Below are 24,102 nucleotides of genomic sequence, written 5' to 3'. Positions count from 1 at the left end.
TGTAACTGTGAGCAGAGTCTGGAGTGTAATATTTCAAAGTGTTAATAGTTCTTTTCTACATTTGAATTTGAAGACAATATCTAATGTAGGGGAGTCACTGAACAAATGTAAATTTATCTTAAAATATTAAAGATTCGAGACACAGGACAGAAAATAAAGACTGAGTCATCATAAATAGATGTGCTGTGGTGAGAGAAACAGTGAAAAATGAGAGCCAATGCAGTCAGTCCCAGAACTACTTAAATTATTGAAAGGCTAGTACATGACAAAGACTATTCAAGGCAGAAAAATATAGAAGGGCATTCTATATATATAATAAACCAAAAGGACTATATAACGTATCCTGGGGGTGGGGGGATTAAACCAAGAGACACTGAATAGGAACATTCAAAATGGTGTGCTGGCATAACGGAGGGAGAAAGAATTGGCATAGGTCCACTAATTTCCATGGAGCACTACTGATTTACCCCAGCTGGGGATCTGGGGATTACTTTGTTATTCAGATCCCTGACTTTTACTATTAAATGTCAGTAGCTGGGGCCAACTTTCCCCTGCAGCAGGTAAGCGTCAAGGATCAAGAGACCCAGCACAAACACACAGATGTGCATGTGTGAGGAAATTATTGCAAGGGTTATTGTGCCCACTCAATGCCTCGCAATAATTTGCAACATCTCAACGTATTCTGCACTGCAATACATTATAAGTATCTGCAGAAACCTGCTGGGATGGGAAATGTACAAATGAGTTCCACCATAGCAAATGTGTACTAAATATTTGTATACGGATTTATATATATGTATTATACTTATGGCTGAGAAGGGGCCTGATCCTGCAAGGTGCTGAGTGCCTGCCACACTCATAACTTCTTAGGGAGTTGAGGGTGCTCAGCACTTTACAGAACTGAGCCCAAAGTGCAGCGTAAAAATGCTGCTCTCACTCAGTGGCAATGAATTATCACTAGTGTTTGTTAGTTTTCACTGTACTTTAATGTTACTGCTTTTGGAATCAGATTAGATGAAAATGAGAATACACATGTTGTAACTAGGTACTTTGGGCCTGATCCTCCCCCCACTGAAGCCAAAGTCAAAGCCATTGTTTTTGTCATTGTTTTCAATGGAACCAGGATACTTCCCTGTAACATTTTTTTCCAGAAAAAGGGGAAACTGATGTGTTTTTCATGGGTCCCTGTGATCATATGCAGCTTTGTGCTGCTATATGGTGATTTGTTCTATATAACATATTTTAAGATATAGCAGACTTACGGTGGCTAGTTTTGTCATGTTTTAATTGGCCTATCACTGCTAGTTTGGGCAGAAAAAACTGTTGTCAAACTATGAACACTATGCAGAAGTGTACCAAATTATTTCTGACTAGGACAAGAAGAAGAATTAGATCAGGTCCTAGCTGGTGTAAATCATTGCAGTTCTACTGATTTCAGTGGTGCTATGCTGATTTATATCAGCTGTGGAGCCGGCCCATTTAGGGTCCAGTTCATTCACAAATAAGGGCTTCAAAATCAGGCCTTAGTGTGCAACCTACACATAATAACTGTAAGGTTAAATAAAGAATGGTCTGATCAGTGTGTCCTAAACAAATCTGATTCTGCTGTCATATGTATTCTGTTTTAGAAGATGGGGTCAAATTCTGCACTAACTTACACCTTCTGCATTCCTACTGAAACCAATACAGAATTGGACCTATGATTTTAGTGGGTCTGATTTTAAGTGGCTCTTCCTACCTTTGTAAATCTGGAAACACTTGATCACACTCTTTACATTCTTGAATGTCATGCATGTTCCGGAGGTCATTTTCATTGTCAAGCTTTTGTTGAAAGTCCTCCTCCACCATAGAAAATGCTGAGTGAGGTGTGCTGCATGGGAATTTCTGATGGTCTACTAGTTCCATCTTGGACTCAAATAGCTGGTCACAATCCTCACAACGATACTGGCGCTCCTCTGGAAGGCAAATTAATTGGTTATGTGTTGTAGGAGAAAAGGTGCAGTGAGACAAGTTCTTCAACAATGGTCTTCAGACATATTTTAAACTACCATTTCATCAGCTGTCCCGCTGCTTTGCAACAAAACCTGTGGCCATTCAGAGAACAAGGAAGAATCTGAGAAGAAACTAGGAGAAAGGATTTTTCATTTCTCCAGGTTTTTTTTAAATCAGTGCAGTATAATCCATTACCCACCTTGGCTATTTCTGATAGAGGATCCTAAGATTAACACAAGACACAAATCATTATCCTCAAATACTGTGGTGACGGGAGCTCAGTGGATGGACAGATAGAAGTGGGCAACCCTGACATTTTGGAGTGAGGTCTAAACTGATTCAGGCACAAACATTTGTATTAAAATGCCCTATAGGATTTTTTGAAGGTTTTAAAGACACTTTGACATTTCCTCTCCTACCTATGTGTGACAAAGTGGGGATTTTCCCTTGTTATGTTATATGTGAGTCTGACTGTTGAGCCTATGTGAGTTTTACTGTTTTGCATGAATACTGCATGTCCCTCAGTTTCCCTGTGTGCTGCATCAATACCTCAGTGGTGGGAATAGGGGTGTATGACTTTGGCTGAGACCTCTGGAGCAGGTGAGGCTGCTCCAGCTGTCTGCCTATATGCTATGACCGTTGCCCTTTGTAACCTGAGACCCAGGAGTGGGATGTGACCAGGTGACTCTTTGCCAGGGAAGCAAGACAAAGACGAGGAGGAAGAGCAACAGGGATGTCTGAGGTCAGGTCACTGGAAGCTGGCAGTCTGCTTGGGGGGACTGGAAAAGGGGGAGTCCAGGACATCTGGCCCAGGATTCCGCAAGATGGACTTGGCTGAAAGTCACTGATTTCTGTGCTAACAAGTTCTGTTCTACACTGTGTTCCTGTTGAATAATAAACCTTGTGTTTTACTGGCTGGCTGAGAGTCACATCTGACTGTGAAGTTATGGTGCAGGGCCCTCTGGCTTCCACAGGAGCCCCACCTGGGTGGACTCACTGTGGGAAGTGCACGTTGTGGAAGGGGTTGCTGAATGCTCCGAGGTCAGATCCAGGAAGGTTGAAGCTGTGTAAGCTTCTTGCCCTGGCGACAGTATGCTCAGAGAGAGAAGACATGCTCCCCCAGAGTCCTGGCTGGCTTCATATGTAGTAGATCCAGAGTATCGCCCGGTGACTCCGTGACACCATGCTCTGAATAAGCATCCAGTCCTGTCCAGTTTAAGTCACTAGGCTGTGCCATTGATTTTAATGAGAGCAGGGCCAATCCCTATATATTTCTTATCAAAGGCCACCATAAAAATGAACTAGTATGATGAGTGTGGAGTTATTTCACAAACAAAATCTAATAATACTTGATATTCTTATTAACTGAGTGAGATTCTAAAATATCAACTAGGAATGCCAGATCCTCTAATGCAGATTTTTTTCCATCTGTTAAATTGTACATTGACTGTCTTTGTGTCAAGTCACATGTCCTAGTTTTATTTCTATCCTATCAGTATTGCAGCTGTAAAAGGTATGTGGGCTCTGATTCAGAAAGGCACTTAAGCACATATATAGCTTTAAGCATGAATAGTCTATTTGTGTAGTCACATGCGTAAAGTTAGGCATGTGTTTAAGTACTTAACAAAAAAGGGGGTCAAGGTGGGAAACCTACCCAAAGAAACTACCACTATAAGAACCTGATTATGTAGTCCTTACTCAGACAAAACTCCCAGTGAGGCCAGTTATATATTAAATTAGTTTAAAAATTAGCCAAATTAGTAAAACAAAAGATTGAGAATGTGTCTATCTGTGTGTGGCTGCAGAGCATTTTACAATGATGCATTAATTACTCTAACTACATAGAATAGTCATGGAGAACACTGCACTTTAAAAGGATGACATTTTCAGCAATGGCTTGACAAAGTTACTATTTATCACCTCAATTTTTTTTTAAAAAACTGCAGAGGAGAGGAAAGGGGCAAAAATCCTGCTCTTTATATCCACGGGTGCAGGGAAGGGGTAAATTAAGCCAGTGTGGAAACCTGAGGAAGCCCCTATGTATGATTTCTGAATGTTCAGGCAATGGCTGGTGCTCCACTTCCCCCCAGTACATTCTAGCACAACCCTCACCCCCTACACACAGCTGGGTATTGGATGAGACCCTACACGCAGCCCCACAGTAGTGATATAAACGCAGGCCTTTGCACTGCAGACAACAGGGCATTCCTTTATAAATACATTGAACGTCTCTTGGAGTCTATATAATTTGTAGGATATGAATAACTACTTACGCATTCTTTACTCAATTCCAATTGCAAAGCCTAATTGTACACTCAGTTACACCTGTCCAACCCCACTGCAGACAATGAGGTTGGGCATGGTCAGTGTAATAGATCAGGGTAGAGGTAGAAAGTAGAAAGTTAGGTTGTAGAGATACAACTCCAAGAAAAATGTGGACAGTGGAATCTTTATTACTACTAGTGCAGGAGGCAGAAAAAAATCCTGGAAAGATTCTGCAGGGTTGGCAGGTAAAAAATAGCTCTTTGCTTGTGAATGGAGCAAGTCTGATCTGGAATGATTGAGAGACAGTAAGCACAAAACCTCACAATGCCATTTTTTTCATTTACTTTTCAGAGCACAAACACATTTTAAAGAAACTTGCAGACAGGGTGCCGGAGTGAGTCTCAGGCTACAGTTCACATAAGCTGCATCATGCACTCCTGTAGTTTATGAATGGCAGAAAATCCCCCAAAAGAGATTTCAGCTCACTCCCAGGCAATCTTTCATTATTTATTTTAGGGACATTTCATTTCTAATCTTGAAAAACATTGAAAGTTAGAAAGGTTAACAATTAAGTCACATCAGCAATGGGGATATTATCAGTGTCACAGACAACAGTAAAACTTGTTGCTGAGTTAACAGCAGTTTCAGTCATATTTAATAATTGGGCACTATTAATGTATTTACTGCCAGGGTTTGCAGAGAAATAGATAGATAGATAGATAGATAGATAGATAGATAGATAGATAGATAGATAGATAGATAGATAGATAGGCTCCTTCTTAGCTACACTGCTGCAATCCCATTGATTTCAGGCAGGTTCCACCAGCAAGACATTTGCCCAACTTTTCATTTTAATGACATTTTGTATCAAGCTAGATAGGCTGGAGTAAAAAGTTGCTAACCATGAATATCTGGAGCCATTGTTTCATGTGAATAATCTTCACTCTTCATGAATAGTAACAGCTCCTCTCCTGGGTCAATGTCTGCGACAACTCTGTAGAATATCTGAAAAACAGAATCATAGTGAATCTCACAGGAGGTAAATGTGTACAGAGTAATGCTTGTGGGCGGAGCAAGGTTTAAATATGGCGCCAGATCCTCTGCTTATTTAAGTGGGTGGAGCTCCACTGAAGTCAATGGAGCGACGCCAATTTATATTAGCAGAGAATCTGGCCCCATACCTTTTGCTCTTTGGGTCCTATGGAAAAAAGATTTTGCTTTTCAATGAACTATGCCAAGAAATGAGCTGATGATGAGTGGAGGGCTCAAAATTCACAAAAAGGGCTCCTATTCACAAATCATCAATAAAACAAGTTCCCTGCTGCTCTGCCAATGAGATAGGAATATACCCTAAATAAGCCTTTCCAGATTTACACACAGACGGTCTGATTCTCTTCTTGATTACGCTGGTGTAAATTAGGAGTAACCCCACTGAAGTCAGTGGCGTTGCGCCACTTAAAAGCAAGGGAGAGAGAACAAGCTGGATTAAAATGTGCTCATCAGGGGAAAAAGGTTCTGCAATGACATGTTATGAGAGGTTTGTACAGAACAGTGCTGCTGATTATCCCTTAACTTCAAACGTGAATCAAAGGGGAATTTGCCTACAATGAGAAAATGGCCCAAGGAGCCCATCAGCAGCCAAACAGCATACACAGCTGGTGATAAACCTACTGCCTATGGAGTCTGTCAAGAAGCTGGATGTCACAGCTGGAGGAAAACCTTACAGAGTCTGGCATTTGGGTTTTGCAGTAGTTATCAGGAAAGAATGAAGAGGAGAACCAGTGCAATGCACTGGGGTAAATAGGGCCGCATACTTTTTTGGCCAGCATGTATCCTGGAGAAAACTCATACTTGTGATTGGGAGATTTTCAAGGAATTGAGTAATTATGACTTCATGAGAAGGGAACAAAGTCTATCTTTCCCCCGTTGTTTCAGAAGGAAAGGTGCAGAACAGGAAACAAAGATCCATTAGGCATAGTCTAGAGGCAACTCAATTAACATCGGCAAATTTTAGTAAACTTGTTGAATGCAAACACTTGAAAATAATATTTTGCTAGGCTCATAGATGCTGGATCAGCATTTTCTCTAAAACTACTGACTCTCAATACCAATTTTATTGAGTCAAGAGGAAGGCAACTGTTAGCAACCATTTAAAAACATTTGTTTGCAAAGAACCATCTTACATCTATTTTTTCCTTGCAGACATATCTTAATTATTGCACAAAAATACAAGATTAACCCATGTGCCATTATCATTTTTCTCCAGTAGGTGGCCCTAAAACCCAATTGTTTATTTTTTTATAAGGGGCCTCAACCACAAATATGCGCTAAATATCTAAAAATAACTTAATGAGGAGCTTCCTCTGATTTTTTTTTTTGTTTGTTTTAAGACATTCTGTGGCTTATTTTGAGAACAGCAGGTCAGCCACCTGAAGTATGCAAGCAGTGCAGTTATACTGAAGTAAGCACCAGCATTTTCACAAGACAGGCTGAGATCATTTCACACAAGAAATTCTGAGGAAAACGCATCAGTCACAATGTACACATGCTGCAGCCTACTGTTTGCTGTGTGCTTTCCCAATAAAAGCCATGAGTAGGAGTTTGTACGCAACTTCCCCTCCCATTCTGTCAAGATTACAACTCCCTTTTCTTTTACACTAAGAGCTGTCCTGGTCAAACCGTCATTTGGATTTTCTTGGTCTTTTTTTTATCTTTTAGATAAATGCTTATAAGTCACATGTTTCATTCTGGAATTCTATTTCCCTTTAGAAAACAATGGACTTCTCTCAACAATTTGAATCACCTCCTTTGCTGGCAACTCTCAAAGGTTTAACTTATTAGCTTCCTTTCCAACAGCATGTTGACATTTGAATTGTGACATATTGGAACTGCAGTGAAACCTTGCAATAGGGAATGCAGCCTTCACACATATGGCAAAGGATTTTAAGGAAGTACTATGATATCACAGTCTCATTGGGCTTGATTCTGTTTTGATTTATACTTATGTAAATCCACAAGGACCTCTATGAAGTCCTTCCGGCTATATTGGTGTAAAACCAGATCAGAATCAGGACCCTTGTCTTGCTCTGCTAATACTATCAGTTTTAATCTTATTATTGCCTAATTTAAACAAGCACATGAAATCAAAGTGGAACATTCAAAATGATAGGGTGACAAAGATTTTAAAAGTACCCTTTTGTAGGATATACATAAATTAATATTGCAACCGTCCTTAAGGAGCCTAATTAACATCTGTGAAGTTTCATGTGCATATATATTAAAAGAGAGAAAATATGTGACTACAGTAGCAATACTGGATTTATTTGATGGAGTTTAAAAAGGTGACATCGCAACTCATGAATGGTACAGTGACTCTGAGACCGAGTGATTTTTAACTTCACTGAGTTCATTCTCAATTTAAAGCAAATATTTATTGTTCATGAGAATGTGAACGTCCAGCAGAGAGCAGTGCCAGAGGAAAGGGAGGTTCTGAGCTTGCCTCCCCCCACAGCTATGCTGATGCACCTCAAGTTTGAGCCACAAGATCTGTTATTATAGTCTTCTCTTGAGAAGATACTGCCAATTGTGACAAATGATGCAGGGGATTTGTGATGTGGACTTTGGTGCACCAGGGACTTGGTTTGGGCAACCAAACTCATTTGATCAAAGACTGAAACCCATTTAAGTGAAGCCAGCTTTTAACTTCTGCAAATAAATCTGATGTCCACATGCATCCACAGAATATTTGCTTTAAGCAACATTTGTTTTTCCATTTATTAAGACAGATGTATTTAAATCTGAGTCTTTTTTGCAGAAGTATAATGGTCTCCATGCACTTGAAAGGTAATATTAAATTATATATAGACTGATGAGCCTCAGACAAGCCTAAGCTGCTGACTGACTAAGGGGTGGACGCATGACATTCAGTCTTGGAAATACACAAAGGCACTCCTGTGGTCCTTCTTCATGCAACTTCCTTTGCCTCCAAAGATAGTTCTATGCATGGGAAGAGTGCAGGATTGTGCTTGGAGTGGGATAAATGTTTGACATGGTGGAATCATAAATTGTGTGGCTAATGCACTGTATAATGGTTTGAAGACTGGCCACATTATGGATGTCAACAAGAACCTGTTATTTCAACATTTGCTAAGCTTTTATCAAATGAAGTTTGTCAAGATTCTGCAGGTTTGCACACACACACACACACACACACACACACGCACAGAGGCTTTCAGAATGTGTGACATCACACATACACTGAGCCACATTGCCCCTAGTCCTAGACAAGGTGTGCAGGATGGTTGAGAGGATGAGGAATCTTCTGTTCCCACAGTACTCCCCATGCAAAGGTTAGAGTCAGTAGAAGCTTCTGAGCTCAGAAGAGCCCAAGGACTTCTCCTTTCTGGACCTGATGCAACTCTCACAGAAGACAGTCCGTGCACCCTACTTTAAAAGAGCAGAGAGGAGGAAGGATCATGACTTTGCCCACTGCACTGACTTGCACAGCTGGACCCCAAGGGAGGCAGTCCCTTGGCACAGGGAAGAGCTTGGGGAGAGAGCACCACTGAAGCACAATCCCTGCCAGAGCTCTCTCTGAGGTGACCCACTCTGCCCCAAATTGATACTCTTGGTCCACTCTGGTGTTTTTTGATTCTGTATTATAGTATGTAAAATTAGTCACACTTTTGAGCTCAATAGTTCATCAATACCAAGGTATGAACAAAAGCCGTAATGCAGTGTTACCTAATATTTCCTCCACTTGGTTCATGCCATACCATAGAAGATATTTCAGCAGACCTTTTCCCTCTTTGTTGCAAACCCAGGACACATGGTGCTCATATGCATTTGAAATGGAGCCTTGTTTGCACTGAAATGTATTATGATGCATCAGCTTTCCTTGTAACAACCCTTGGTATGATGCATTTCCTTTATTGCAAACATGGTACACATGTTGAACTAATTAATGTGTGTGTTCTGTAGCTAATTGTCTAGCCTGACTGAGCTGGCATTTTGAAAATAAACTGGAATACCAGCAGAGATTAGTCTCCTCCAAGAAATGATCTGTCCAGCCTCTCTGCTCCCAGAACTCCCACTGACTTCAGTTTGAGTTGCACAAAGAGAAGAGATGTAGGAAAATGCCAGCAAAATTATATTTTGTAGATTAAGTTATGTTTTGATCTTGTGTAAAAAAAAAAAGCCTCCCAAATGGATCCAAATTACATTTTTGAAGCTCTGAAAATGAAAACTGCTTAGCTATTTATTTAATGTATTTATTTTTCTTTCTGCACATGCAAAACAGAATTCCACCTGGTCTAACAATTTATATGCCAAATTGCATCCTAATGGGATTTAAAATAGCATATATTGAACGCTGAAAATATTATAGTGCTGGTAAATGTAATCTGGTTTTAATAGACATTCCTAATATTTCATGTAAATGTGTTTTATTAGGTTTTTTTTTTCATTTTCTCCACCCAAAACCAATTGTAATTGTCCTGTCTGAGAAACAGTGGGAAATTTTCAATGCCCTGTACAGACAGAATATGTTGGCTTATGTTCTTTTAAACCAACATAAGATCGGCTATGACAGAGGGTCTGAAGAGTCAGGAAACCCTCTGCAAGGAAAGCTGACAGGTCATAAATTACTTTCAGACCATATCTGTTTCATACTGGTTCTCCCTGCTCTTTAAACCAATAGACGACTATATTCATAATGTTATTACTTGCAATTGGAAATGGTAGTGTAGAGTATATGGATTTTTGTACTACAAAGATCTTTTGGATGAAATCACCAAAGTCAATGGGAGTTTTGACTTTAATGGGGCCAAGATTTCATCCCTTGTGTTCATCAAAGCCACTTTGCTATCTAACTATTGCACCAGTTCTGCAATTTACAATGCACAGCCAAAGCAACATGCCTTGTAAATTGCAGGATCAGTGCTTATATGTCATAGAAATAGGCCCAACTGCAAAGTCCAGATCCAGATTTCAAACGCCCCAAGATTAGTAGTCTTGGTTATGGAGTTTTGGTTCAGCCCATTATATAGAGAGGGGCAAAATTCTGAACCAGATATGGGTTTGGATTTCAAAGACCCCACAACGTTTGGGATGTTTGAATCAGAGGGTTTGATTGATTCAATTTTTTGTCCGTAGTGATTTAAGGTAGTATGTTTATGCTACTGATGCAAGGTGGGGGAAGGAAGGGGACCAAACTGCAGTGATAAAAAGGGAAATAAAACAAAACAAAACAATGAACATACACAATTTACTTTCAAAGGGATGAATAAGGCCTCATTGTTATGAATCCCAGTTTACTTTTCCCGGTCAGGCACTCGTAATTTTATTTATGCTTAATAGACTGCATTTGGCATGTGTAAAGATGACAGAAGCGTGAATTATGAATGACCTTCAACCTATTCAGGAAGTTGTAATAATTGAAATAATAGAGAAAATGCACTCCCTGTGAAAGCTGTAGAGAGACGACTATTTCAGGCACTGCCGCCTGCTCACTTTGAAGTTCACTGTTGATCTCTGCTTACTCCAGTGAAATCTATACCACTTTGTTTGAATTCTTTATTTACTATCACATCATTCAATTTGCCATTCAGCCACCTAGGAAAGGTTTAATAGAACGATAGCAGTTTGGGAGGGGAAGGGGGAAAGGGACACTTAGTTTACATATCTGAACAAAGTCAACAGTTGATATGAACACATCTGTTGCCCTCGCTGCTGAAGAGAAGTTATATTCTGTTGCATCTGACTAAACCTTTTATTCTTGTACATGCAACAGCTTTGGAAAACACTGTATGTGTCCCAATGCTAGGAAATTCAGATTTTGGCACAGATAACAGATGCTATTCAGATTTGGAAGCAGGTAGTCTGCGCTACTTAAACTACATTATTATTGTTTTTAACTTACTTATAGCTCTAGGAGGAAGGACTTCACTATTTACATGTCCTGTACCCCACTGGCAAATGGATTGAATTGACTTCAGCTGTAGTAGAAGCTGACTATGAAAAAGATGGTGAAAAGGAACAGAATATGAAAAATGTTAAGCACATTGGTAGTCATAATAAAAGTCTTATAAGGTCCATTAGCCCTCTGCACAGAACCCTGTGTTATTGTTTTGGAATGGAAATACTACACTACATGATGTGCATTATGCTCCTAGTTGATAGAACAACGGGAAAACTTGCACTGCAAGTGTGAGTACCTACAAGACGAAAATTCAAATGCAATAACTTTTAGGTAAAAGGCCGTGGTTTTATTTTGGCAGTCATGGCTTCATGCATTTGATCAGCACAGTGGCAGGACAGCCCTGCCTATGATGCAGATGAAAGGATAGCTTTCACTTTCTCAAAGCAATATAGCTCTTTAAAATAGCCATCTTTCACTTTAAATTATGTTTAAAAACGGCTCCCTCGCTATGTATGTCTATGTGCATTTTTATCACTCAGGACAAAATGTTCAGTGGGTGTTAGTATCACTTCATAAAATGATCACAAGGTGTGAAAAATGATCTGAGCTGAGATTGTTGGACACACACTAATTAGCAAAAGAGTTAGACACTGATCCTGCGGTCATGCTCCATGCATGATGTCCTTATTCCCACTGACTTCAGTTGGAGTTGTGTGTGTGAAACAATGACAGGATCAAACCCTCTAAGTGCAATCTTTTTTTGCTAGTGTCACAAGACTAGAGTCCTGAAAGCAAAGGGGTATATACATGGAAAGAAGTTGTGCATCAGTATGGGACTACACCCTTAAATCAGGTTAGGCAAGCAAGTGCATACATTCTTGAGCCCTGCCAATTGGCATTGATCTTAGAATAGTAAAGTGTTATTTCTGAATAAAAGTAGAACTTACCCAAAAAGCAAAACAAATTAAATGGCCAAAACTAATAACAACTTTTACATCAAAAAGACTCCAACAAAATATGGATTTAAGCGCATCAGAAAATGTGAAGTGCAAACTAATACATACTTCTGCCACAGATTATAATTAAATGTGCAAATAGTCCAAATGACTAAAATGCAATTTTAGATCTTAGGGTGAACAACTTGCACAGTTGGACAACTGCATTCTGAAATATGAGCCAGATCCATCTTGCCATACTCAGGCAAATGAGCAGTTGAAGTAAATCAGTGTTTTGCATGGGTACAGCATATAGGAGTCTTTCTGTTGACCTCAATGGGCTTTGAATTAGGCACTTAGAGAAGTTTAGCAAAAATCCATAGAAAACAACTCAAAGATTGACCCTGCCTGTCCTTTACAAAGGTGCAAAGCTAGGAAGTGGGGAGATGAACATGTCTCACACACACCCTTTTGCAGCTTATATAATGGTCAGACCCTTTACTCATGGAGACTGTTCCCTGCCTTCTCTCCTGAAGGTCTGCGGTATCCCAAGGGAGGTGGAGATGGTGGAGCTATCCCCCCACTACCATCACCTCCACACCAGCTCACAAAGGAGGACCAGAACAGCAGCAGGAATATATAGCACCACCATGGAGGGTTGTAATAGCATCCTCTTAATATAGTTGGGGCGCTCAGACAGGACTTCTGCCTCTCAGAGACAGAGCGGCTCCTGGTGCTTCCCCCAGGTGGTGCAGCTTCCCAATGTCCCTTCCAGTGGTGGTGCCTAAATGGCACAGCCTATCCCTGTGCCGTGTAATCAGCTCACTATAACAAGCATGTGTCTAACCATCATCGTCCAAATCACACCCAGCTGCACTTTATTTTTCCATTGTGAATTCCAGTGCTCACAAAAGGTCCATAGTCCAAGTGACTGGACCACCACAGCCTCCCATAGCATAGACACAGTGGCAATGCAATTCCCCCCCACAGCGAGCCAGTCAATGTGCCTCAACCCTGACATGGAAGGACCACCTTTGGGGATGGGAGACTTTTTCAATCCCTCTGTGCCCATTCAAAATCCTTGGCCTCTCTGCAAAGACCGGTGACAATGCTGTCAATTAGATCAAATGTGGGGGTTTGTTATTGTACCTGTATGTTGGCCCAAACAAAACCAAGTTCCTGATACAATTTCAGAGAAGGAGTGAGTGTGTCCACCAATATCAGCAAGCCATTTCCAGAAGCACTAATGCTTCATAAGGTAAATCACAAAGTAGAACAATACATATCTCAAGTGACAACATGGCAGAATTCTCTACTAATGCCCTGCTTCCGTTTATAAACCACAAAAGAATTGGCAGAATCCACTTGGTGAATTTCAGCCTGGTATTCTCTCTGTGGGCAGTTATAATCTTCCATATTATTTCTTGGAAGCATACGAAGATTAGATAATCTATCATCGGCATTTGCTCAGAAAAAACTTGTCTTCTTGAGCTTACTAAATATTAGTTATCAAGGTTATCTCAATAGTATGACTTGTTGCAAATGGCAAGATTAATAATGACTTTACATTTCTGAAAATTTCCTTCCAATTTTAGGTCACTTCAGGAAAGGACAGTGTGCTGAGTGAAAAGATTACAGTGTATTATGTTGCAGATAATATAGATATATGTAAAATGTAAGGCTGGAGTTTAACACCCAGCATTAACTCTAATTGCAATAAGTGAAGAAGCAAACTTGGTGTAGGCTGGAAAGTAAAACAACTTGACAACCAGATATTGCCATCATAACAAATAGCGGCTATCCCATTCATTTCAGTGGGTCTATGGAAAGACTGCCACTGACTGTAATGGGAGTTGTCCCCGGTCTTATATGCTGAGTAAGGAACTACTGACCATGAGGAAGCATGGCAGAATCGAGCCCTCAATAAATGTAGTGTAAATAAGCCTGCCTGACTGCCAACAGGCACAAGCTTGACTTCATTGTATCATCAAGCAGGATCCACAAAATTCATTTTTGAAATACACAACCATTGCAGGTGCATATATGAGTAAAATTGTTTGAGACGTGCAGAGATGCTTATGGCCACAGTTGTGTTATTCTCCCACTTAGCTGAATGGAGTAGTGACAGAGGCAGTAATATCTGAAACACAAGGCTGTGTCTGCAGATATAAAAAGTCGGTAAAACTCTAAGATGTGATCAGATCTGGTAAAACGTACAGCAATTCACTTAGGACATTGGCCTTGTATACTTTGATAGTTGTTAAGACAGAGATACTGCTAGCTTTTCCATCCAGCAGATATAACTGAGCATAATAAAATTTGATTTCAACTAGAAAAATCCTCAGCAAACTAATCTTGAGATATCTGGAATTTTCGATAGCTAAAACAAAATGAATCTCCAATAATTGTGTCTTTGAGAAAAACCTAAGCACAGCCCTCCAGCATTCTGTATATGGCTATGCCACTGTTGGAGGCCTATAAGTAGTAAGTAAGTTAAAAAACAATACTCAAGAGCTTTAAGTATAAATACCACTGACTGGACTTTCAAAAAATATTGTATTTTATAATTGGAAGCTGACTGATATCAGTTTGCTAGTGCATTTGGAATATACTATAGTCCCCTTAAAAATACTTTACTATAGTTACTACTCTGTTTTCAATGGGATTTCCTTCAAAATCTGTACTTAAAAATTACAGTTTTGCTGGGATGCTAGTACTGTCAGAAAGTCTAACAATTCTATTCCTTCTACAGTCATTTTTTAAAAAAAATCATGCTAATAAATACAGAGATCTAGCAATAATAAACTAGAGTCTTACAAGATAGCAAAAGCTAGTATTAAAACGGAATTGATTTTAAGTTGAAATATAATTCCAGTGAAATAATGGTGGCAGGCCTCCTTGCAGTCCTATAAATACTGTAGGCTCTTTGGGGAAAAGAAAAAAATGGAAGTGCACTATTTGTGGAATTTATTATTCATGTACTTCTTGAATTACCTTCTTTTAGGACTGATTAGACAGGACCAGAGATAATAGGAGGACAGCACAGAGAAATCCTATATCCGCTCTATTTGAAACAAAAAAAAAATACCCATACATACAGCCTTTAAATCCTACTCCATCCCCAATCAAATGAAATATGAGTTGCATCCAGCATACATGTTTTGACTGCATCCCACTATTATCAAGCTGTTCGTCTCAGCAAAGCTCATTTATACAGATATACGAAGGAGCCCAGACATTTTGTAAAGTTGATCCAGAATGATGAAACCTGACCTCAAATTTGAATATGGGGGTGGGGGAGATATGTCTTTCATAAAGCCTAACATAGAAAACAAAAAAAAGTGTTTTTCTTTCTCTTTTTGTTGAATGAAGGAGGTTCCGCTGAGCACCTTGACTATGTTATAGTAGTTCAGAGAGTTATTTGAAAACTCTGTTTCCAGCAGTCTAGGACTCATACCTGTCTTTCAATCAGGCTTATATTTAGCACTATAAACTGGTGTTCAGACTAAGGGTCAGAGTGCTGGTAAATATCCTTTACCATTTCAGATAGCGTGCAATGTTTGCCTGTGAATTTTACAGGTGAGTTGAAGTAATTAGAGGTTAACAATTACGGCTGATCAAGTGTCTCTGTCCTTTCCTTAGTAGTGAATAGTCTCTCATGCAATGAGAGTGCTCATTATGGGATGAGTATTTCTTATTCACTAGTTGGCAGGTCTTATTTCTTATGGAAAACAGAGTGAAACACCAGACCAGGAGAACCTCTTGAGTCAGCTCTTTCATCCATGAGCTCAATGCAGCTTTCTCATATCAAAGCAGGACAGGGACCTCCTGACTTAACTGTCTAGCATCTATTACCGATCTATCAACAACTTACTGATGTGTACTCTCAACCTTAACTCTGACTTAAACCAAGTTGTGGTGGGGGGGTCCATATAGACAGACTGACACAAACACCCCCACATATAGTGTGCACATAAATGCATACACATGATAAGCTTGACTTTTATTTGGCCCTCTATATATGCAGACATTTGGCCATGTAATGTCAATTTCACAGTTTGGTCTCCTATTCTATTTTACCTTACCTTTCACAGGTTTGTTCAGAGTAAAGCAGAAGGAGGAGCTAACAGTTGGAAGAACTATTCCGTTTAAGATTCAAGAGCACGTATATAGAATTTTTTGTGTGCATAAATTTTCAGTGTCTATTGCAACAGCAATCCATTTTCTCTTGCTGACAGCAGATCTCACACAACACACTACTTGAAAGGCAACCAGGTTTTAATTTACAAATCTTGGCAACAATATTCTGTAAAAAATATGGAATTATGAATAGCACAATACTGTGCAAAAATAAATAACAAGTCTCCGACGAATGAAGGAAATCCGTGGCATCAATACAGATACCACCATCAAATCTCAGAAACGTAAGCCTTAAAAAAGAGAAACTTCTAAGCTCTACAACTTCAATTTCAAAACCATCAAAACATGTACGTGTGTGTGAAGGAAAAGATTCTGATATTTCAGTACAATGCATATTTTATTTACAGAACAAAAATATCAACCTGGAGACAGTAAGCCACTTTTATCAATTCATATTATTCCTTTACGAAACTTACCCATTTATTCCAACTTTTATTAAATGTAAAATATTGGTATTTGAGCTCAGCTTCATAGTTTCCGCTTTGCAACATGATCAAATGAATGCTTTGCATTCATAGAATTGACTGTTTTCTGTATAAAACATATTGTAAATTTGAGAATGTGTTTTTCATCTACCAATTTTATTGCTTGTTTTGTTGAATCAGTGTTTATGTAAAAAATGAAGTTATCTCACAGTAGGTTGATTTCTCCTACACTGCATGCGTTTAATGCTGAATATTAAAAGTTCAAAATGAAAATGATACTTGATCACAGTTTCTGAAAAAGTTATTTAAGTCAATTTTAATCAATTATTCGGTAGGATACAAATACCTAATCCTGTAATGATGTTGCAAATGGGAGACTGACATTCACTTTATATATTGGCATTTGATTGGAAAGAATGATTTCTAATTGAAGCTTTTCTCTTGTTTGATTTTTTTTCTCAATAATGTCAAGGCAATTAAATCAACTAAAGATAATCTTTAAAATCCACTTGTTTCGATTAATTATTTGGTGACAATGGAACACAGTGATTTAAAGAATCAAATACTGTGTTACAGATATGAACATTTAAATATAAAAAGAGAATTCACTGCCTGCTACCCCTTCAAGCATTAATTTCTTTTCTTCAATTAATCATAATAATCTTAACCTAACTTCATTCAATTAAAACATTTCATCATGGCATTTATTTGATATTCACATGCTAAAAGAAACCTTTATGTTAAAAAATTAACCCAACAAGTACTCAGAGTGTTTCAAAGCAAACTGTTTTACTACGATTTCTCTCCACCTACCCTAACCTTATTTTAAAGGTTAGGGTAGGTAGAGGGAAACTAACATTTCAATCCAATAAAAAGTCAATGTTCTAACCCTGCAATAAACTAAAAGGGAAAAAATTACCTAAAAATATAAATGAGTTCAGAATAAAACTATTATTAGCTCTATCTCATTGTATGAGAAGGCATAATTCTATGCCTGCACATGTATATTCATATCCATAGTTATATATATATGAAATATATTTGCAGAGGTTTTCTGGGTTGGGGAAGGGAGGTTGTTTTGGTTTTGTATCTTCACCTCCATTTTCCATTAATTTCACATTGAATGTTTTGATTAACTTAAAGCACTGGTTTAGCCACCCAATTAAACTGGATGATAAATTAGAAAATATCATTAATGACAAATGAAAAATACTGGTTTCATATGTTATATATCAGGTGTAAAATAAAAACAATGTATTTTACAAAGAGGACATTCAAGTGAAAAAATAGGAAATTCTTATCTGCAGTAGCTGGTAAAAATGACTCTATTTGGAATTTCACAATCGTGTTTTACCTGGTACCATAATCAACGAACAAGTCATAAAACGTACTGTGGCTTGCTATTATTTTTTTCCACTGATACCATAAAGCTCTTTACAAACAAGTCCGGAAAGCGCCCACAACATACCTGATCGCTTATTTGACATGCAACAAGGTTATGCTGATTGTAGCATCCAGCAAATTTGATATACTTGAGCCAGTTCCCTACATCTGGTTGACTGGCATCTATGCAGAACTTCACATTGCAAAACTCATCCAAGATCTAGAAGGAAAAATATGAAAGGGTAAATCTTTCTATTGGTGTCAGGCCACACTAATTAAAAGATAAATCACGGGTCTTCAAATAAACAAATGGATAATCACTTAAGCATGTTTTATTCAAATTCTATGAATGAATAAAAGCGAGACTTTTAAAATAATTGTTAGAACATGTGCATATTAATAAAGGGACAATACATTTGTTGTAAACATGTCCTGAAAAATGCTTACCCATAATCAAGGTGATGTCTAATAATTGCTAATGGAAAATATATTCATTTAGCAAACATCTGACTTTCTCATTTTATATTAGTGAATATTTATCATTTAAAATTCTATTTTGGTAAATTTTTTGTCTGTGATTATACATAAAAATTATTAAGACTAGTGTCTGCGGTGGTCCTCTTCGGTGTTGTGTGTGTTTTCTTTTTTCTTTGTTTCCAATTGAATTTATTTTAGGTCCCATTTAGCATTTTCATGTTTGTTATAAATTCCATCCACTAAATGATGTTTAGATTCAGAGTTATTAATCTTGTTTTAATATTATGCTTCCCAAACCCCTCCCCCCTTTAGCACTTAAATCATACCCCTTAATCGAAGCAATTTACAGGACTTGGTTAATAACAGAACCCTCTATGCCAAACTAAAGAAAATAAATGAAAAACAATGTAAACACTCATGCAAAACATGGCACAATATTCCACACATACCAATACATAGTTCCAATTATGCAGAAAATAAACAAATCTAATGAGATTGACTGTGGACAAGTTAAAAAGGATGTTATATTCTAATATTATGACAAATTGCTAATCGTTATATATGACTGCATATCATCATTTATCTGCAGGTTTTATGACTGGCCTAGCCGAAGCTTTCAGCAATAGCCCAAGGTATACATAAAGCTAATATTACATTTGGAAAGTTCTCCTGTTTGACATATTCTGTACTAAAAGTATATTAACCTATTTGTATTAGAAAGGAGTGAGAGAGAGAGAGAGAGAGAGAGAGAGAGAGATTGTTTCTGCACTTAAATAATTTGTATTCAAGTCAAGACCCAGAGCACTTTTGGCCTTCAAGTTGAATGGAAAGGAATTCTGGTATTGTATATCATTTAGTTAATGAAAACCTAAGGAAGTTTTCTATCAAAGACTAACAATATAGTCTAGCTCTACCCCACAACAGCTCAGATTCATTAATTAAATGAACCCAGCGGAAAGCTGCTTTATCTATGCCCTTATGAAGGTGAAAACTGAAGTTGAGGTTTCATTTCCCTAGCCCTAGAGCAGTTTAACATAGAGTTCAGGTAATCCTCCAGAAGCAGATTCAGATCATTAACTCACCACAAACTTCAAGGGGACAAACTAGAGGACACAAGGCAAGACACACTATGAACAAGCCTTTTGACCAGGAGGCAATTAAACAGCAACCCGTGTGCTAGCAGAAAGCATGCTCTAAGAAGACACTTTCTGGTAAGGACTGTGCTGCAGAAAAAGTTGTCTTCTTTCCTCCAAGCCAATTTGTCAGGCTAAAATAGTCACAGGAGTTTTTGTAAGTTCTTCGGTCTTGTCAGGACGCTTCGTTTTAAACATTATTTCATTGTAACACACTTGACCCGAAATCACTAGGTTCAAATATTCAAGTGAATTGCCCCAGACTTAAACACCACACAGCTGACCCCGGCCACTGGCTTCGACATTGTCAGACAGGAAGAAATCATCTCATTTCAGTTGCACGATACTGACGAAGTTCATTTCGAATTTCGCTTCCTTGTCGTTTGTTTAAAAATAAGTCTGCCACGGAGGTTTAGGATGGTGTTTCAATAGGGGCTCCGATCCTGCATGGCTTGTGCACCCCCCCCGCTCCCCCGCCCCCGCTTCCCCTGAGTCCAAACAGAAGCTTGGGGTACTTGGGGAAAGCAGGATCAGGCCCTGTTCATGGTAAAATAGGAAAGATTGACTAGACCGGGAGACCCTCCCCCCCAAACTAACAGAACAATATTCCCTCCCCTCTTCCACACGCTTTCATAGAACGATCTAAACAATTATATTTTAATTTCAAAACCAAGAAATAATCCGAACCAACTACATTTACACGTCCGGAAAAAAAGGCAAGTTTTTAGCTGCATTCCAATGTCTACATTTAATTTGTTTTACTGTGAACATTATTTCAGCGGCTCCCCTCAACGGAGCATTAATACAGCAGATCGTGCGTAGGGTCAGTCCCGATGTTATGCCCTTCTTGAAGGGCTGAGAGCATTTCCACTGGAAAATTAAATGTCTTCGTCTCGTTGCAGCCATGCTTTAACTTTTCTTTCATTCCCAAACGACTGTGACTGCTTAACTCGTTTCTAGAGGGACGTCTCCAGGAGGTAACGAAGGTTTTATTTAGTTTGGGGGGGGGGGGGGAGTTCTCTGACAGGACCAGAGACTTTTAAATAAACGAAAATTGCAGGAGTCACTTCCCACCCCCAGCCACCCCCTTTGCTGCTCACACAGGAGTTCTGCCTTTTCAAAAAGCGACTATTGCCCCGAGGAGCCTTGATTGGATTTTCTTTTCTTTCTTTTTTTTTTTACACGCCTTGCCCTTTCCAACCCGCTTGGTTTTCCTTTTAGCTGATGTTAGGGTTACTGCAAGTGTGGGTAACAATTCGGCAGAGCCACGCAGCTTAGGGGTCTAGACTAGCCAGGAGGAGGAACTTTGCCGAAGGCAGATCCAGAAGCTCCTCGGCGGCTTTGCCAGGAATCTAGGGTTTGGCAAGCCAATCCCTTCTCTTTCTGGATCCCTGGGACAGAGGGAAACAACCCGCCAGACACCCCCACCCCTTCCACACACACATCACCCCCTCGCCCCAGAGAGACACCAGCAAGCTGCAGGGAGAGAGCGAGTCGTAGCCGCCCTGCGAGCAACAAGGAAATCACGAGTCTGAGCAGGGGCAGGGAAGGCACCCAGGGGCCAGGGAGCAAGTTCCTAAGCCAAGGCAGAGCGGACACGCAGAGAAAGTGTCAGGGGGTCCGGCGAGTTTGTTATGACGAGGATCAGCTCTCCTCGCCCGCTCCTCTTACCTTCTCTCTCCCACGGCACTGATTCCTAAACCCTGAGCGCTTCCGTGCACAGGGAGGGGGAGGGGGGAAGGTCCTTCAAGCGGCTGGAAGTAAAACAAAACAAAAAACACTCGCCGTCGGTCTGCAGAGTGGGTGGGTAGCTGGTGTCCTTGTGCCGGCTCGGGTCGCTGCTTGGAAGCTCCCCTCTCTTCCACCATTTGTTGGGAAGTTTCTCTCTCCTCGCCGGGAGTTCTCAAGGGCTGGTTTGCTGTTGCTGGATTTTTTTTGGGGGGGGGGGGAAGGGGAGGTGTCATGGGGGGGGGGAGTTTGCTTTAATGATGATTATTGATCATTGTTATTGTTGTTCTTATTATTTTTTTTTCTTTTTTGCAAATTGCTCCCGGCTCCCCATCACCTTCCCCTCTCTGCCCCTCCTGCTCTGATCGGCTGCTCGGGGTGTGTGTGTGTAAAGAAAGTTATCGGGGGGGGGGGGGAATCCCGTTTAAAAAAAAAACTTCTTTCACTTCTCTGCTGGTGATCACACGAAAAAAGTGCGACTATGTGCTGGCGAGGGAGAGGGTGGGAGTCTGTCCCCCCCTCCCCACACACACACTCTCCTCTTCAGAGCCTGTCCTGTGAGAGCTTCTTTCTCAGCCGGAGCGTCTCTCTCATCCCTCCCCTCCCTTTTTTTTTTTTTTGCAACCCCACACACTCAACTGCCAGGGGTTTCCATTTCATGAACTGTCTCTTTAAAGAATATCTGACCGGCCAGCCATAAAGAGGCGAGAGCGAGCGAGAGGGAGCGATCTCCCCCTTGCAACCCAGCGGTCGGAAGCCAGACAGAGGCTCCTCTTTCAGTAAATTTTTAAAGTGACAGCAGCCTCCTCCGGCGAGAGAGGTCACCAAAAGGTCGCCAAGACAGAAGTCCTATAGGGGCAGACTGATTACGGATGCACCATCCCCTTTAAACATGTCGAGTCCATCCATGTAATCAGCAGCCAATAGGGAGATCTGGGGTGGGAGGATTTTTCTTTCGCAGCAAAACCTCGCCTTGTTTCAATGTGTTCCGAAAGCGCAAGTGTCTCTGTCTGAATGTGTTTATTTAAGAAGCGTTTAACAAAATCGGCAGCCTTATTCTTTTCTTTTTCTCTCTCTCTCTCTAATATATAAAAGGCAGCAGCAGCAACCAGGAACTGGAATGCAATTGAGAACGTTAATTGCCACTTATATTGCATACATTGCACTTATATTACATATATTGCAGCTGCGATATGCACACTGTCCATATATAGGGCATTTAGATATTATGATCGCTCTGAATTCTACTCTTCCTGGCAGGAATTTGTGTATGTTCCCCCTTTCCTCTCCCGTTCACCGCGCGCGCGCACACACACACACGCGGCACGGAATTAATCAATAAATGATCTGTTTGCCAAAGTTCTTAAAATGTTACTTCCTAACATTACAAAGCAACGTGACTCCATCGATCACCCAATTTGGTCCGAGGGAAAGATCATTAGGCTTATAAATCTGCAACGAGCTAGTTCCTTTTTTGATGTCTATTTTACATCTATCGAAAAGGGCACGGACTTTTAAAAAATATGAAAAGCAGCTTTTTGAATGTTATTTTGCACTTCACAATAAATATCCTACACCTCCTGTTTTGTGCAGACGGAACAATCGCTCCATTTGGAATCGTTTCCTAAAGGATCTTGATTGATTGATTGATTGATCTAGTAACAAATCTCATGAATGAACCTGGAGGGAGGTTAAATATTTGGACTGGGGTGGTAGAGGGGAAGAAATCGGTATCGAATTAATAATCCAAGAGATGATTTCTCTTTGAGTTTACATAAAAGCTACAACGCCTCGAAATTGTAGTGGCTTCTAATTTTTTTTTAAAGTAACCATAGATATAATCATAATGTAATGCAGTAAATTGATCCAGTCTAGCCAACAAAGTTGGGCACTGTCTCCTGAGGTTAACTATAACATATGTTTTTAGGAGGGAGGGGAAAGAATTGAAAAGGGGGGCTGAACTTTACCGTTTATTGCACAATCATAAGTGCCACCCACTTTTTTTAAAGTGCAAATATATTTCTCAGACTAAAAATCGATTTATTTGCAATGGACAGGAGGGAAGAAGGGGAGGGGAAGAATCCAAATGACAAGGGATGATGATTAATTCCTCTCAGCGGCCTGTTATCTGTGACATTGAACTGTTATTTCAGATAATAGCTATTGTTCAAGACAAGAGGAGAGAGAAAACAAATCGCAAACAGCAGTGTTAGGTAGGCCAGGGGAAAAAAAATCCTTTGTAAATAACCCCAAAAACCTGGCCAGAGATTCCCAGAGTCCGGGGCTTGAGAACCTCACTGAGTTCCTGGTTTGCTGACCCATTGATTTCCTGCCCTCCCTCAACTTGTCCATTGTTGGAGCCTTCTTTTTCTTTTTTTTAATTTAGCCATAAATTGGACCAGCTCGAGCTATGAGCTGTTCTATTTTCTTCCTGTCAGGATGAGGGATTTGTTTTATGATGCATTGTGTATTAAATACAAGTAATCTGGGAAACTGATTGCTCGAGCCCATAGGCCTGATCAGAGGTTCTGATATCAAGCCCTAGCCCCCTCCCTTTAACAAAGCCTCTCTGAAAAGGAGGAAATGTTGGTGGATAAACAAAAGGTCTTTTGGTATCAGTAGCAGGTCCTAGCTAAATTAGGATT

At 39.8% G+C, this 24,102-nt stretch overlaps 1 protein-coding gene across 10 annotated transcripts in view; it reads right to left on the bottom strand.

Moving 5' to 3' along the window:
- MECOM (MDS1 and EVI1 complex locus) overlaps window positions 1–24,102 on the bottom strand; it is a 451,412-nt gene that overhangs the window by 41,863 nt on the left and 385,447 nt on the right. For 8 of the 10 annotated variants that reach the window (XM_075132127.1, XM_075132126.1, XM_075132124.1 and 5 more), the window contains exons 3-5: window positions 18,205–18,339; window positions 5,160–5,262; window positions 1,739–1,955 (exon numbers count right to left, since the gene is read on the bottom strand). In XM_075132127.1, the coding sequence (XP_074988228.1) occupies window positions 1,739–1,955; window positions 5,160–5,262; window positions 18,205–18,339 (455 nt within the window). Of the gene's footprint in view, window positions 1–1,738; window positions 1,956–5,159; window positions 5,263–18,204; window positions 18,340–19,678; window positions 20,170–21,400; window positions 22,329–24,102 lie in introns of those variants that run through there. The other 2 variants (XM_075132128.1, XM_075132129.1) reach the window with 2 other exon arrangements.

Source organism: Caretta caretta, chromosome 9, assembly GCF_965140235.1.
Source record: "Caretta caretta isolate rCarCar2 chromosome 9, rCarCar1.hap1, whole genome shotgun sequence".
In the NCBI taxonomy this organism is placed as follows: Eukaryota; Metazoa; Chordata; order Testudines; family Cheloniidae; genus Caretta; species Caretta caretta.
This window is presented reverse-complemented; position numbering and strand designations above follow the sequence as displayed.